Here is a 14422-nt window from a genome sequence, read left to right as displayed (position 1 = left end):
ACCTAAACCCCCCCCCACACACACATAGTAAATCACCTAAACCCCTCCACACACACAGTAAATCACCTAAACCCCCCCCCACACACACAGTAAATCACCTAAACCCCTCCACACACACAGTAAATCACCTAAACCCCCCCACACACACAGTAAATCACCTAAACCCCTCCACACACACAGTAAATCACCTAAACCCCTCCACACACACAGTAAATCACCTAAACCCCTCCACACACACAGTAAATCACCTAAACCCCTCCACACACACACAGTAAATCACCTAACCCCCCCCCCACACACACACAGTAAATCACATAAAGCCCCCCACACACACAGTAAATCACCTAAACCCCTCCACACACACACAGTAAATCACCTAAACCCCTCACACACACAGTAAATCACCTAACCCCCCCCCCACACACACAGTAAATCACCTAAACCCCCCCCCACACACACAGTAAATCACCTAAACCCCTCCACCACACACACACACACAGTAAATCACCTAAACCCCCCCACACACACAGTAAATCACCTAAACCCCCCCACACACACAGTAAATCACCTAAACCCCCACACACACACACACACAGTAAATCACCTAAACCCCCCCCCCACACACACAGTAAATCACCTAACCCCCCCCCCCCCCACACACACAGTAAATCACCTAAACCCCCCCCCCACACACACATAGTAAATCACCTAAACCCCTCCACACACACAGTAAATCACCTAAACCCCCCCCCACACACACAGTAAATCACCTAAACCCCTCCACACACACAGTAAATCACCTAAACCCCCCCACACACACAGTAAATCACCTAAACCCCTCCACACACACAGTAAATCACCTAAACCCCTCCACACACACAGTAAATCACCTAAACCCCTCCACACACACAGTAAATCACCTAAACCCCTCCACACACACACAGTAAATCACCTAAACCCCCCCCACACACACAGTAAATCACCTAAACCCCCCCACACACACAGTAAATCACCTAAACCCCCCCCCCACACACACACACAGTAAATCACCTAAACCCCCCCCCCCCCACACACACACAGTAAATCACCTAAACCCCTCCACACACACAGTAAATCACCTAAACCCCCCCACACACACAGTAAATCACCTAACCCCGCCCCCACACACACAGTAAATCACCTAAACCCCCCACACACACACAGTAAATCACCTAAACCCCCCCACACACACAGTAAATCACCTAACCCCCCCCACCACACACACAGTAAATCACCTAAACCCCCCCACACACATAGTAAATCACCTAAACCCCCCACACACACACAGTAAATCACCTAAACCCCTCCACACACAGTAAATCACCTAAACCCCCCCACACACACAGTAAATCACCTAAACCCCTCCACACACACAGTAAATCACCTAAACCCCTCCACACACACACACAGTAAATCACCTAAACCCCTCCACACACACAGTAAATCACCTAAACCCCTCCACACACACAGTAAATCACCTAACCCCCCCCCCCCCACACACAGTAAATCACCTAAACCCCTCCACACACACAGTAAATCACCTAAACCCCCCACACACACACACAGTAAATCACCTAAACCCCCCCCCACACACACAGTAAATCACCTAAACCCCCCCCCCCACACACACAGTAAATCACCTAAACCCCCACACACACACACAGTAAATCACCTAAACCCCCCCACACACACAGTAAATCACCTAAACCCCTCCACACACACAGTAAATCACCTAAACCCCTCCACACACACACAGTAAATCACCTAAACCCCTCCACACACACAGTAAATCACCTAAACCCCTCCACACACACAGTAAATCACCTAAACCCCTCCACACACACAGTAAATCACCTAAACCCCTCCACACACACAGTAAATCACCTAAACCCCCCCACACACACAGTAAATCACCTAAACCCCTCCACACACACACACACAGTAAATCACCTAAACCCCTCCACACACACACAGTAAATCACCTAAACCCCTCCACACACACAGTAAATCACCTAAACCCCTCCACACACACAGTAAATCACCTAAACCCCCCCACACACACAGTAAATCACCTAACCCCCTCCACACACACAGTAAATCACCTAAACCCCCCACACACACACAGTAAATCACCTAAACCCCCCCCCCCCCCCACACACACACAGTGAATCACCTAAACCCCCCCCACACACACAGTAAATCACCTAACCCCCCCCCCCCACACACAGTAAATCACCTAAACCCCTCCACACACACACAGTAAATCACCTAAACCCCTCCACACACACACACAGTAAATCACCTAAACCCCTCCACACACACAGTAAATCACCTAAACCCCTCCACACACACAGTAAATCACCTAAACCCCCCCACACACAGTAAATCACCTAAACCCCTCCACACACACAGTAAATCACCTAAACCCCCCCCCCCCACACACACACAGTGAATCACCTAAACCCCCCCCACACACACAGTAAATCACCTAAACCCCCCCCCCCACACACACACAGTGAATCACCTAAACCCCCCCCCACACACACAGTAAATCACCTAAACCCCTCCACACACACAGTAAATCACCTAAACCCCTCCACACACACAGTAAATCACCTAAACCCCCCCCCACACACAGTAAATCACCTAAACCCCTCCACACACACACAGTAAATCACCTAAACCCCCCCCACACACAGTAAATCACCTAAACCCCCCCACACACACAGTAAATCACCAAAACCCCTCCACACACACACAGTAAATCACCTAAACCCCTCCACACACACACAGTAAATCACCTAAACCCCCCCCACACACACACAGTAAATCACCTAAACCCCCCCACACACACAGTAAATCACCTAAACCCCCCCCACACACACAGTAAATCACTTAAACCCCCCCCACACACACAGTAAATCACCTAAACCCCCCCCCACACACACAGTAAATCACCTAAACCCCCACCACACGCACAGTAAATCACCTAAACCCCCCCCCCCCCCACACACACAGTAAATCACCTAAACCCCCCCCCCCCTCACACACACACAGTAAATCACCTAAACCCCTCCACACACACACAGTAAATCACCTAAACCCCCCCACACACAGTACATCACCTAAACCCCCCCCACACACACAGTAAATCACTTAAACCCCCCCCACACACACAGTAAATCACCTAAACCCCCCCCCACACACACAGTAAATCACCTAAACCCCTCCACACACACAGTAAATCACCTAAACCCCTCCACACACACACACAGTAAATCACCTAAACCCCTCCACACACACAGTAAATCACCTAAACCCCTCCACACACACAGTAAATCACCTAACCCCCCCCCCCCCCCACACACAGTAAATCACCTAAACCCCTCCACACACACAGTAAATCACCTAAACCCCCCACACACACACACAGTAAATCACCTAAACCCCCCCCCACACACACAGTAAATCACCTAAACCCCCCCCCCCACACACACAGTAAATCACCTAAACCCCCACACACACACACAGTAAATCACCTAAACCCCCCCACACACACAGTAAATCACCTAAACCCCTCCACACACACAGTAAATCACCTAAACCCCTCCACACACACACAGTAAATCACCTAAACCCCTCCACACACACAGTAAATCACCTAAACCCCTCCACACACACAGTAAATCACCTAAACCCCTCCACACACACAGTAAATCACCTAAACCCCTCCACACACACAGTAAATCACCTAAACCCCCCCACACACACAGTAAATCACCTAAACCCCTCCACACACACACACACAGTAAATCACCTAAACCCCTCCACACACACACAGTAAATCACCTAAACCCCTCCACACACACAGTAAATCACCTAAACCCCTCCACACACACAGTAAATCACCTAAACCCCCCCACACACACAGTAAATCACCTAACCCCCTCCACACACACAGTAAATCACCTAAACCCCCCACACACACACAGTAAATCACCTAAACCCCCCCCCCCCCACACACACACAGTGAATCACCTAAACCCCCCCCCACACACACAGTAAATCACCTAACCCCCCCCCCCCACACACAGTAAATCACCTAAACCCCTCCACACACACACAGTAAATCACCTAAACCCCTCCACACACACACACAGTAAATCACCTAAACCCCTCCACACACACAGTAAATCACCTAAACCCCTCCACACACACAGTAAATCACCTAAACCCCCCCACACACAGTAAATCACCTAAACCCCTCCACACACACAGTAAATCACCTAAACCCCCCCCCCACACACACACAGTGAATCACCTAAACCCCCCCCACACACACAGTAAATCACCTAAACCCCCCCCCCCACACACACACAGTGAATCACCTAAACCCCCCCCCACACACACAGTAAATCACCTAAACCCCTCCACACACACAGTAAATCACCTAAACCCCTCCACACACACAGTAAATCACCTAAACCCCCCCCCACACACAGTAAATCACCTAAACCCCTCCACACACACACAGTAAATCACCTAAACCCCCCCCACACACAGTAAATCACCTAAACCCCCCCACACACACAGTAAATCACCAAAACCCCTCCACACACACACAGTAAATCACCTAAACCCCTCCACACACACACAGTAAATCACCTAAACCCCCCCCACACACACACAGTAAATCACCTAAACCCCCCCACACACACAGTAAATCACCTAAACCCCCCCCACACACACAGTAAATCACTTAAACCCCCCCCACACACACAGTAAATCACCTAAACCCCCCCCCACACACACAGTAAATCACCTAAACCCCCACCACACGCACAGTAAATCACCTAAACCCCCCCCCCCCCACACACACAGTAAATCACCTAAACCCCCCCCCCCCCTCACACACACACAGTAAATCACCTAAACCCCTCCACACACACACAGTAAATCACCTAAACCCCCCCACACACAGTACATCACCTAAACCCCTCCCCCCCACACACACACAGTAAATAACCTAAACCCCTCCACACACACAGTAAATCACTAACCATTATCTACTCAGTCTCATTTGTAGAATCATCTAAAAAGTATTTGCCATTACTGCTGTTCTTGTGTTTTGAATTTGTTGTCACTCACTCCTCCGCTCTCTCTCTCCTCTCCTCTCCCTGTCCTTGTTCTCCTGTAGGAGTGTGTGTCTTGCTGTGAGGGTATGATCTGCAACGTGGAGGTCCCTACCAACCACACCAATGCTGTGTTTTCCATGAGGCAGCAGGCCTACAGCTCAGCCCCATCCCAGACTCCTGTTAGGACGATGTTACTGTCCACTCTGGGCCTGGGGCTGACCAGGCTGGTCCTACTGTGAAACTACTGTCCCTCAGACCAGGTCCCTATAGAGAGGACCAGACTGGACCAGACCAACATGTCCCTCAGACCAGGTTCCTATAGAGGAGACCAGACTGGACCAGACCAACATGTCCCTCAGACCAGGTTCCTATAGAGGAGACCAGACTGGACCAGACCAACATGTCCCTCAGACCAGGTTCCTATAGAGGAGACCAGACTGGACCAGACCAACATGTCCCTCAGACCAGGTTCCTATAGAGGGGACCAGACTGGACCAGACCAACATGTCCCTCAGACCAGGTTCCTATAGAGGAGACCAGACTGGACCAGACCAACATGTCCCTCAGACCAGGTTCCTATAGAGGAGACCAGACTGGACCAGACCAACATGTCCCTCAGACCAGGTTCCTATAGAGAGGACCAGACTGGACCAGACCAACATGTTCCTCTGAACATGGAGGATGTGTGTTTTTACAAGTCTGATGGTAATCTGTGATAAAGATGTCACATGGATCGATCAATCACAAAGGACTACAGCAGTGTCATAATGACTGATGCTTGGTTTACCAATGACCACTGATGACACTGGTTGGGATCTACATAAGCCAATGGAACTGGAGAAAAACATCCATGGAACCAATGAATTGGCCAGAGGACCAATAACAATGGTCAGTGGATCTACAGAACTAGATGCAGAGCATCGGACTGCAGATGCATAGAGTTACTGTAGTTTGCTGGCTAGTGGAAACTGTTTCCTCACCCAGCCCCTTCCAGAGCCCTAAACTACTGTTTCCTCACCCAGCCCAGCCCTGCCCTAAACTACTGTTTCCTCACCCTGCCCTGCCCTACACTACTGTTTCCTCACCCAGCCCTGCCCTAAACTAATGTTTCCTCACCCAGCCCTGCCCTAAACTAATGTTTCCTCACCCAGCCCTGCCCTACACTACTGTTTCCTCACCCAGCCCTGCCCTACACTACTGTTTCCTCACCCAGCCCTGCCCTAAACTAATGTTTCCTCACCCAGCCCTGCCCTACACTACTGTTTCCTCACCCAGCCCTGCCCTACACTACTGTTTCCTCACCCAGCCCTGCCCTAAACTAATGTTTCCTCACCCAGCCCTGCCCTACACTACTGTTTCCTCACCCAGCCCTGCCCTAAACTAATGTTTCCTCACTCAGCCCTGCCCTAAACTAATGTTTCCTCACCCAGCCCTGCCCTACACTACTGTTTCCTCACCCAGCCCTGCCCTAAACTAATGTTTCCTCACCCAGCCCTGCCCTACACTACTGTTTCCTCACCCAGCCCTGCCCTACACTACTGTTTCCTCACCCAGCCCTGCCCTACACTACTGTTTCCTCACCCAGCCCTGCCCTAAACTAATGTTTCCTCACCCAGCCCTGCCCTAAACTAATGTTTCCTCACCCAGCCCTGCCCTACACTACTGTTTCCTCACTCAGCCCCTTCCAGAGCCTTAAACTAATGTTTCCTCACCCAGCCCTGCCCTACACTACTGTTTCCTCACTCAGCCCCTTCCAGAGCCTTAAACTAATGTTTCCTCACCCAGCCCTGCCCTACACTACTGTTTCCTCACTCAGCCCCTTCCAGAGCCTTAAACTAATGTTTCCTCACCCAGCCCTGCCCTACACTACTGTTTCCTCACTCAGCCCCTTCCAGAGCCTTAAACTAATGTTTCCTCACCCAGCCCTGCCCTAAACTAATGTTTCCTCACTCAGCCCTGCCCTACACTACTGTTTCCTCACCCAGCCCTGCCCTACACTACTGTTTCCTCACCCAGCCTTGCCCTAAACTAATGTTTCCTCACTCAGCCCTGCCCTAAACAACTGTTTCCTCAACCAGCCCAGCCCTGCCCTACACTACTGTTTCCTCAACCAGCCCAGCCCTGCCCTACACTACTGTTTCCTCACCCAGCCTCTTCCAGAGCCCTTGTTTCCTCACCCAGCCCTGCCCTACACTACTGTTTCCTCAACCAGCCCAGCCCTGCCCTACACTACTGTTTCCTCACCCAGCCTCTTCCAGAGCCCTTGTTTCCTCACCCAGCCCTGCCCTACACTACTGTTTCCTCAACCAGCCCAGCCCTGCCCTACACTACTGTTTCCTCACCCAGCCTCTTCCAGAGCCCTTGTTTCCTCACCCAGCCCTGCCCTACACTACTGTTTCCTCAACCAGCCCAGCCCTGCCCTACACACTGTTTCCTCAACCAGCCCAGCCCTGCCCTACACCACTGTTTCCTCAACCAGCCCAGCCCTGCCCTATATACTGTTTCCTCAACCAGCCCAGCCCTGCCCTACACACTGTTTCCTCAACCAGCCCAGCCCTGCCCTACACTACTGTTTCCTCACCCAGCCTCTTCCAGAGCCCTTGTTTCCTCACCCAGCCCTGCCCTACACTACTGTTTCCTCAACCAGCCCAGCCCTGCCCTACACTACTGTTTCCTCACCCAGCCTCTTCCAGAGCCCTTGTTTCCTCACCCAGCCCTGCCCTACACTACTGTTTCCTCAACCAGCCCAGCCCAGCCCTGCCCTACACTACTGTTTCCTCACCCAGCCTCTTCCAGAGCCCTTGTTTCCTCACCCAGCCCTGCCCTACACTACTGTTTCCTCAACCAGCCCAGCCCTGCCCTACACACTGTTTCCTCAACCAGCCCAGCCCTGCCCTACACTACTGTTTCCTCAACCAGCCCAGCCCTGCCCTATACACTGTTTCCTCAACCAGCCCAGCCCTGCCCTACACACTGTTTCCTCAACCAGCCCAGCCCTGCCCTATACTACTGTTTCCTCACCCAGCCTCTTCCAGAGCCCTTGTTTCCTCACCCAGCCCTGCCCTACACTACTGTTTCCTCAACCAGCCCAGCCCTGCCCTACACTACTGTTTCCTTAACCAGCCCCTTCCAGAGCCCTAAATTAATGTTTCCTCACCCAGCCCTGACCTACACTACTGTTTCCTCACCCAGCCCTGCCCTAAACTAATGTTTCTTCACCCAGCCCAGCCCTGCCCTACACTACTGTTTCCTCACCCAGCCCTGCCCTAAACTAATGTTTCTTCACCCGGCCCAGCCCTGCCACAGTCATAAACTACTGTAAAGACCATGAGACTGTTTCCTCACCCAGCCCCTGCCCTGAGCATGCCAAAAGAGTCTTGAACCGGGAGACTTTAAATGTTCTGCAGAACATTCCCTGGATTACTCATTGTCCTGGCAATACTAGTCAGGTGTTCACTGTTTGGGATTCCACATGGACCAGGAAGAAGAAATTGACTGGACACAGGCAGGAACAGCATGCCTCATTCCCTTTGGATTAGGGAGAACTTTGGGAGACGATCAATGAAAGACATGGAATCTGGCGCTTAGCTCTGTCAAAGTCAATTTATGAATACTTGATCCACAGTATGTCACAAATAAGATACATTTTGCACATGAATGTTACGAAATATTGTTGCTTGTATTTTTGTATAGCATAACTTTATATGACCTAACTGAAATATAATGGAAGGAATGTGATTTAGTAAAAGTGTACAATTCTGTATGTTGCTTTACACAATAACATACCTTAATGAAATTACAGTGTTACATTTACCAGATTAGATTCTCTTTAAATCTAGAGATTACATTTACCAGAGGTATTATCTCTTTAAATCGAGAGACTACATTTACCAGATGTATTATCTCTTTAAATCTAGAGACTACATTTTCAGTAACATTGCAGAAGACCCATGTCTTTGATCATATGGTGCGCATCATAACCCTTATATAGATCCTAGCATGTGAGGCTCACATGCAACACCAAGCTTTATACTGGCCCTGTTTCTGCGTCATGTTGTGAAGAGGTTTTATCACATCTGATCTTAGAACTGGAAATCTGACAAACAAGCACTAAGATGGAATGTGACATTTATTTACATAAATACATGCGATGTCTGGTTAGTTATATGCAAAAATTATCATGGCAAATAAAGTTGTGAGAGATAAAGGGGTATTATGACTTTCTCTGTCAGCAGTATAAAGGTTGACCTAGGGAATTAACCTTCTTAGCATGTTTTATTGATATCTAATGAATATGTCAAGAAACCATGGAATGTTGCATTATTTATGACCAAGTAATAACTATTCCTATGAACCGCTATAAAATATTGGTTGTTCCTTGTTTTCTCAGAGCTTGATGACCGTGACTGCCTGGCTCCATTGAAATGGAAAAAGCTAAAAGATGATTTGAAACTAACCTGATTAGTTTTGTGAGGAATTGTAAAAAGGGCAGTTCATATTTGCTGAATCTCCACCTTACCCAGATCGCACATTTGGTTCCTTGGAAGTCTTGGTTTCCCGATTGGTTCTGGGAATGGAGCCATAAGTTTCCTGACCGGTAAAACTGAGCTATTTTAAATGTTCTGAGAACAGAAGTGAACATTTTGCCTTTAGTTTATTAGGGTCCCCATTAGCTACATCTGTCACGCCCTGGCCTTAGATTGCAGTTTATTTTCCCTTTTTGGGGGTTAGGTCAGGGTGTGAAGTGGGTTGGGCATTCTATGCCAGTCTATGTGTTCTATTTCTTTGTGTTGAGCCGAGTATGGTTCCTAGTCAGAGGCAGCTGTCTATCGTTGTCTCTGATTAGGAATCATACTTAGGCAGCCCTTTCCCCTCCTCCTGTGTGGGATCTTGTTTTTGCACAGCTCTGTAAAGCCTGCAGAACGTGACGTTCGTGGTTCTTTGTTTGTTTGCTTTAGTGTTCTTAGTTAAATTAAATATTTTTTTCATGAGCACTGAACACGCTGCACCTTGGTCTACTTTCTACGACGATCGTTACAGAAGATCCCACCTCAATATGACCAAGCAGCGTGGGGAGGACTAGTGGACTTTTGAGGAAATTAGGAAGAATATATCGTTGACTTTGGAAGAAATAGTGGCAGGAGAAAAGAGCCTGCCAGGGAAGCAGGCGGAAGCAGCGAAGGAGGGACAGCTACGAAGTCGGGAAGGAAGGCTACAGAAACCCCAAGAACATTTTGGGAGGGGGGGCACATGGAGCAGTCGGCGGAGCCGAGGAGTGAACCAAAGCCAATCCGGGAGAAGAGGGAGAATTTGGAGAAGAGAGAAATGGGAGAGTTGTTGAGTTGGTGGAGGATGCACAAGTTTTTCCCAAAGGAACGTGTCGTCAGTTTGGTGCCACCTGAGTCAGCTCCCCGTACTCGTCCTGAGAAGTGTGTGGAAGTTCCGGAACAATTGATACCAGCTATACACACCGGGTATCCAGTACGTCTCAACAGCCCAGTACGTCCTGTTCCTACTCCTCGCATTCGCCCTGAAATGCGTGTCACCAGTCTGGTGCCACCTGTCCCGGCTCCACGCACTAGGCCTTCAGTGCGTCTGCCCAGTCCAGTGCTTCCGGCGACAGTTCCCAGTCCAGAGCTTCCGGCGAGAGTTCCCAGTCCAGAGCTTCCGGCGACAGTTCCCAGTCCAGAGCTTCCGGCGACAGTTCCCAGTCCAGAGCTTCCGGCGACAGTTCCCAGTCCAGAGCTTCCGGCGACAGTTCCCAGTCCAGAGCTTCCGGCGACAGTTCCCAGTCCAGAGCTTCCGGCGACAGTTCCCAGTCCAGAGCTTCCGGCGACGGCCTGCAGTCCGGAACCTCCTGAGACGGCCTGCAGTCCGGAACCTCCAGCAGGGAGTTCCAGTTCTGAGCCTCCGGCGATGATCCACGGTCTGGTTCCTCTGGAGACACAAGAATGGAGGGATCAGCGGGCGGAGTGGGGGCTACGCCCCAAACCAGAGCCGCCGCCAAGAGTAGATGCCCACCCGGACCCTCCCCTATAGGTTCAGGTTTGCGGCCGGGAGTCTGCACCTTTGGGGGGGGGGGTACTGTCACGCCCTGATCTTAGATTGCCGTTTATTTTCCCTTTTTGGGGGTTAGGTCAGGGTGTGATGTGGGGTGGGCATTCTATGCCAGTCTATGTGTTCTATTTCTTTGTGTTGAGCCGAGTATGGTTCCTAGTCAGGGACAGCTGTCTATCGTTGTCTCTGATTAGGAATCATACTTAGGCAGCCCTTTTCCCTCCTCCTGTGTGGGATCTTGTTTTTGCACAGCTCTGTAAAGCCTGCAGAACGTGACATTTGTGTTTCTTTGTTTATTGTTTGCTTTAGTGTTCTTAGTTAAATTAAATATTTTTTCATGAGCACTGAACACGCTGCACCTTCGTCTACTTTCTACGACGATCGTTTCATCACTCTACAAACTACATACAAATGCATGACAAAGTACAGAACAGTTATAGACAAGAACAAGTTATTACTTTATATTCTAAATAAAATGTAAAATATATATTTACAGTGCATTCGGAACGTATTCGGACCCCTTGACTTTTTCCACATTTTGTTATGTTACAGCCTTATTCTAAAATTGATTAAATTAATTTGAATCTACACACAATAGCCCATAATGACAAAGCAAAAACTGTTTTTTAGAATTTTTGGCAAATATAGAAAAAGAAATACCTTATTTACATAAGTATTCAGACCCTTTGCTATGAAACTCAAAATTGAGCTCAGGTGCATCCTGTTTCCATTGATCATCCTTGAGATGTTTCTACAACTTGATTGGAGTCCACCTGTGGTAAATTCAATTGATTGGAGGTGATTTGGAAAGGCTCACACCTGTCTATATAAAGGTCCCACAGTTGACAGTGCACGTCAGAGCAAAAACAAAGCCTTGAGGTTGAAGGAATTTTCCGTAGAGCTCAGAGACAGGATTGTGTCGTGGCACAGATCTGGGGAAGGCTACCAAAAAATGTTTGCAGCATTGAAGATCCCCAAAAACACAGTGGCCTCCATCATTCTTAAATGGAAGAAGTTTGGAACCACCAAGACTTTTCCTAGAGCTGGCCGCCCGGCCAAACTGACCAATCGGGGGAGAAGGGCCTTGATCAGGGAGGTGACCAAGAACCCGATGGTCACTCTGACAGTGCTCCAGAGTTTCTCTGTGGAGATGGAGAACCTTCCAGAAGCACAACCATCTCTGCAGCACTCCACCAATCAGGCCTTTATGGTAGAGTGGCCAGACGGAAGCCACTCCTCAATAAAAAGGAAAGGGGGATACCTAGTCAGCTGTCCAACTGAATGTATTCAACTGAAATGTGTCTTCCGCATTTAACCCAACCCCTCTGAATCAGAGAGGTGCGGGTGGCTGCCTTAATCAACATCCACGTCTTCGGCGCCCGAGGAACGGTCTTGCTCATGGGCAGAACACGGCACATGACAGCTCACTTGGAGTTTGCCAAAAAGACTCTCAGACCATGAGAAACAAGATTCTCTGGTCTGATGAAACCAAGATTGAACTCTTTGGCCTGAATGCCAAGCGTCATGTCTGGAGGAAACCTGGCACCATCCCTACAGTGAAGCGTGGTGGCAGCATCATGCTGTGGGGATGTTTTTCAGCAGCAGGGACTGGGAGACTAGTCAGGAACGAGGCAAAGATGAACGGAGCAAAGTACAGAGAGATCCTTTATAAAAACCTGCTCCAGATCGCTCAGGACCTCAGACTGGGGGCGAAGGTTCACCTTCCAACCGGACAACGACCCTAAGCACACAGCCAAGACAACGCAGGAGTGGCTTCGGGACAAGTCTCTGAATGTCCTTGAGTGGCCCAGGCAGAGCCCGGACATGAACCCAATCGAACATCTCTGGAGAGACCTGAAAATAGCTGTGCAGCGACGCTCCCCATCCAACCTCACAGAGCTTGAGAGGATCTGCAGAGAAGAATGGGAGAAACTCCCCAAATGCAGGTGTGCCAAGCTTGTAGTGTCATACCCAAGGAGTCAAGGCCTTAATCGCTGCCAAAGGTGCTTCAACAAAATACTGATTAAAGGGTCTGAATACTTATGTAAATGTAATATTTCCGTTTTTATTTTGTATACATTTGCAAAAATGTCTAAAAACCTGTTTTGTCTTTATGGGGTATTGTGTGTAGATTGATGAGGAAAAAATTAAATGTAATCAATTCTAGAATACGTAACAAAATGTGGAAAAGTCAAGGGGTCTTAATACATTCTGAATGCACTGTATATTGAAAAGACACAGACAACAAAAATACTATTTAGACACTATTCATATATATAGTACCAGTTCAATTAGAGCTTTAAAAAAGAGGAGAGGCTGTGATAAAATATGTTTTTGATCAGTTTTTTTTTAAAGCTAAACCGAGTAACCTCTGGTGGCTGAGCATTCCGCGATGACATGGCTTTATACACAATTGAGCGAGGCATTAAATCTGTTTTTGGTTTCAGTACCATGAAGAAACCCGGAGTGGCGTGTCTGGTCAGAGCGCACATTTTTAGGTTGCACAGAGGTTCTGAGAAAGTTTTCCTTGGAGGTTTTTTAATGTTCTGAGAATGTAAATTATAGGTTGTTTCCAAGGTAATTAAATAACGTTCTGAGAACATGTTTCAATAACACTTTTATTAACACTTAGCTTACCATAGCTGTTTTGAACTCCAAGCACAAATGGAAATTAATTTGTTTTGGCATGAATTATTCAAACACATTTCTTTTTATTGTGGCAGAGCGTCAGTGAGATTCAAAACTACAATCTTCTGTTCTCTATCCATGGAATTAGTCCAATGTGCTACCAGGATGGAGCTGTTCATTTTAGTCTATTCAAACAGACCCCATTTCAAAGGAAATACGCACTCGTTAAGATCATTTGTGGACAATTAGTGAGTGCGGCAAACACACCTGAACACACTTAAAGGGATACTTCAGGATTTTGGCAATGAGGCCCTTTATCAATTTCCCCAGAGGTAGATGAAATTGTGGATACCATTTTTGTCTCTGCATGCAGTTTGAAGGAAATTGCTAACTAGCGTTAGCTAACGAGTATTTGTGCAATGACTGGAAGTCTATAATAACTGTTAACATGCTAGCAGTCATCATAGACTTCCAGTTAACGCTAGTTAGCTTTGGCTCACAAAACTACCTCTAACTTCCTTCATACTGGACATAGAGACATTAAAATGGTACCCACGAGTTCA

General features: G+C 48.5%; 1 protein-coding gene across 2 annotated transcripts in view; it reads left to right on the top strand.

The window, feature by feature from the left end:
• LOC106595135 (ly6/PLAUR domain-containing protein 6B) overlaps positions 1–9381 on the top strand; it is a 62054-nt gene extending 52673 nt beyond the window's left edge. For both annotated transcript variants that reach the window (XM_045704833.2, XM_045704834.2), the window contains one exon: positions 5237–9381. In XM_045704833.2, the coding sequence (XP_045560789.2) occupies positions 5237–5413 (177 nt within the window). In that variant the 3' untranslated portion in view covers positions 5414–9381. The remainder of the gene's footprint in view (positions 1–5236) is intronic.
• The last annotated feature ends 5041 nt before the right edge of the window (positions 9382–14422 follow it).

Source organism: Salmo salar, chromosome 21 (genome assembly GCF_965601325.2).
Source record: "Salmo salar chromosome 21, fSalSal1, whole genome shotgun sequence".
Taxonomy (NCBI): domain Eukaryota; kingdom Metazoa; phylum Chordata; class Actinopteri; order Salmoniformes; family Salmonidae; genus Salmo; species Salmo salar.
The sequence above is the reverse complement of the archived record's forward strand: the minus strand, read 5'-3'. Positions and strand labels throughout refer to the sequence as shown.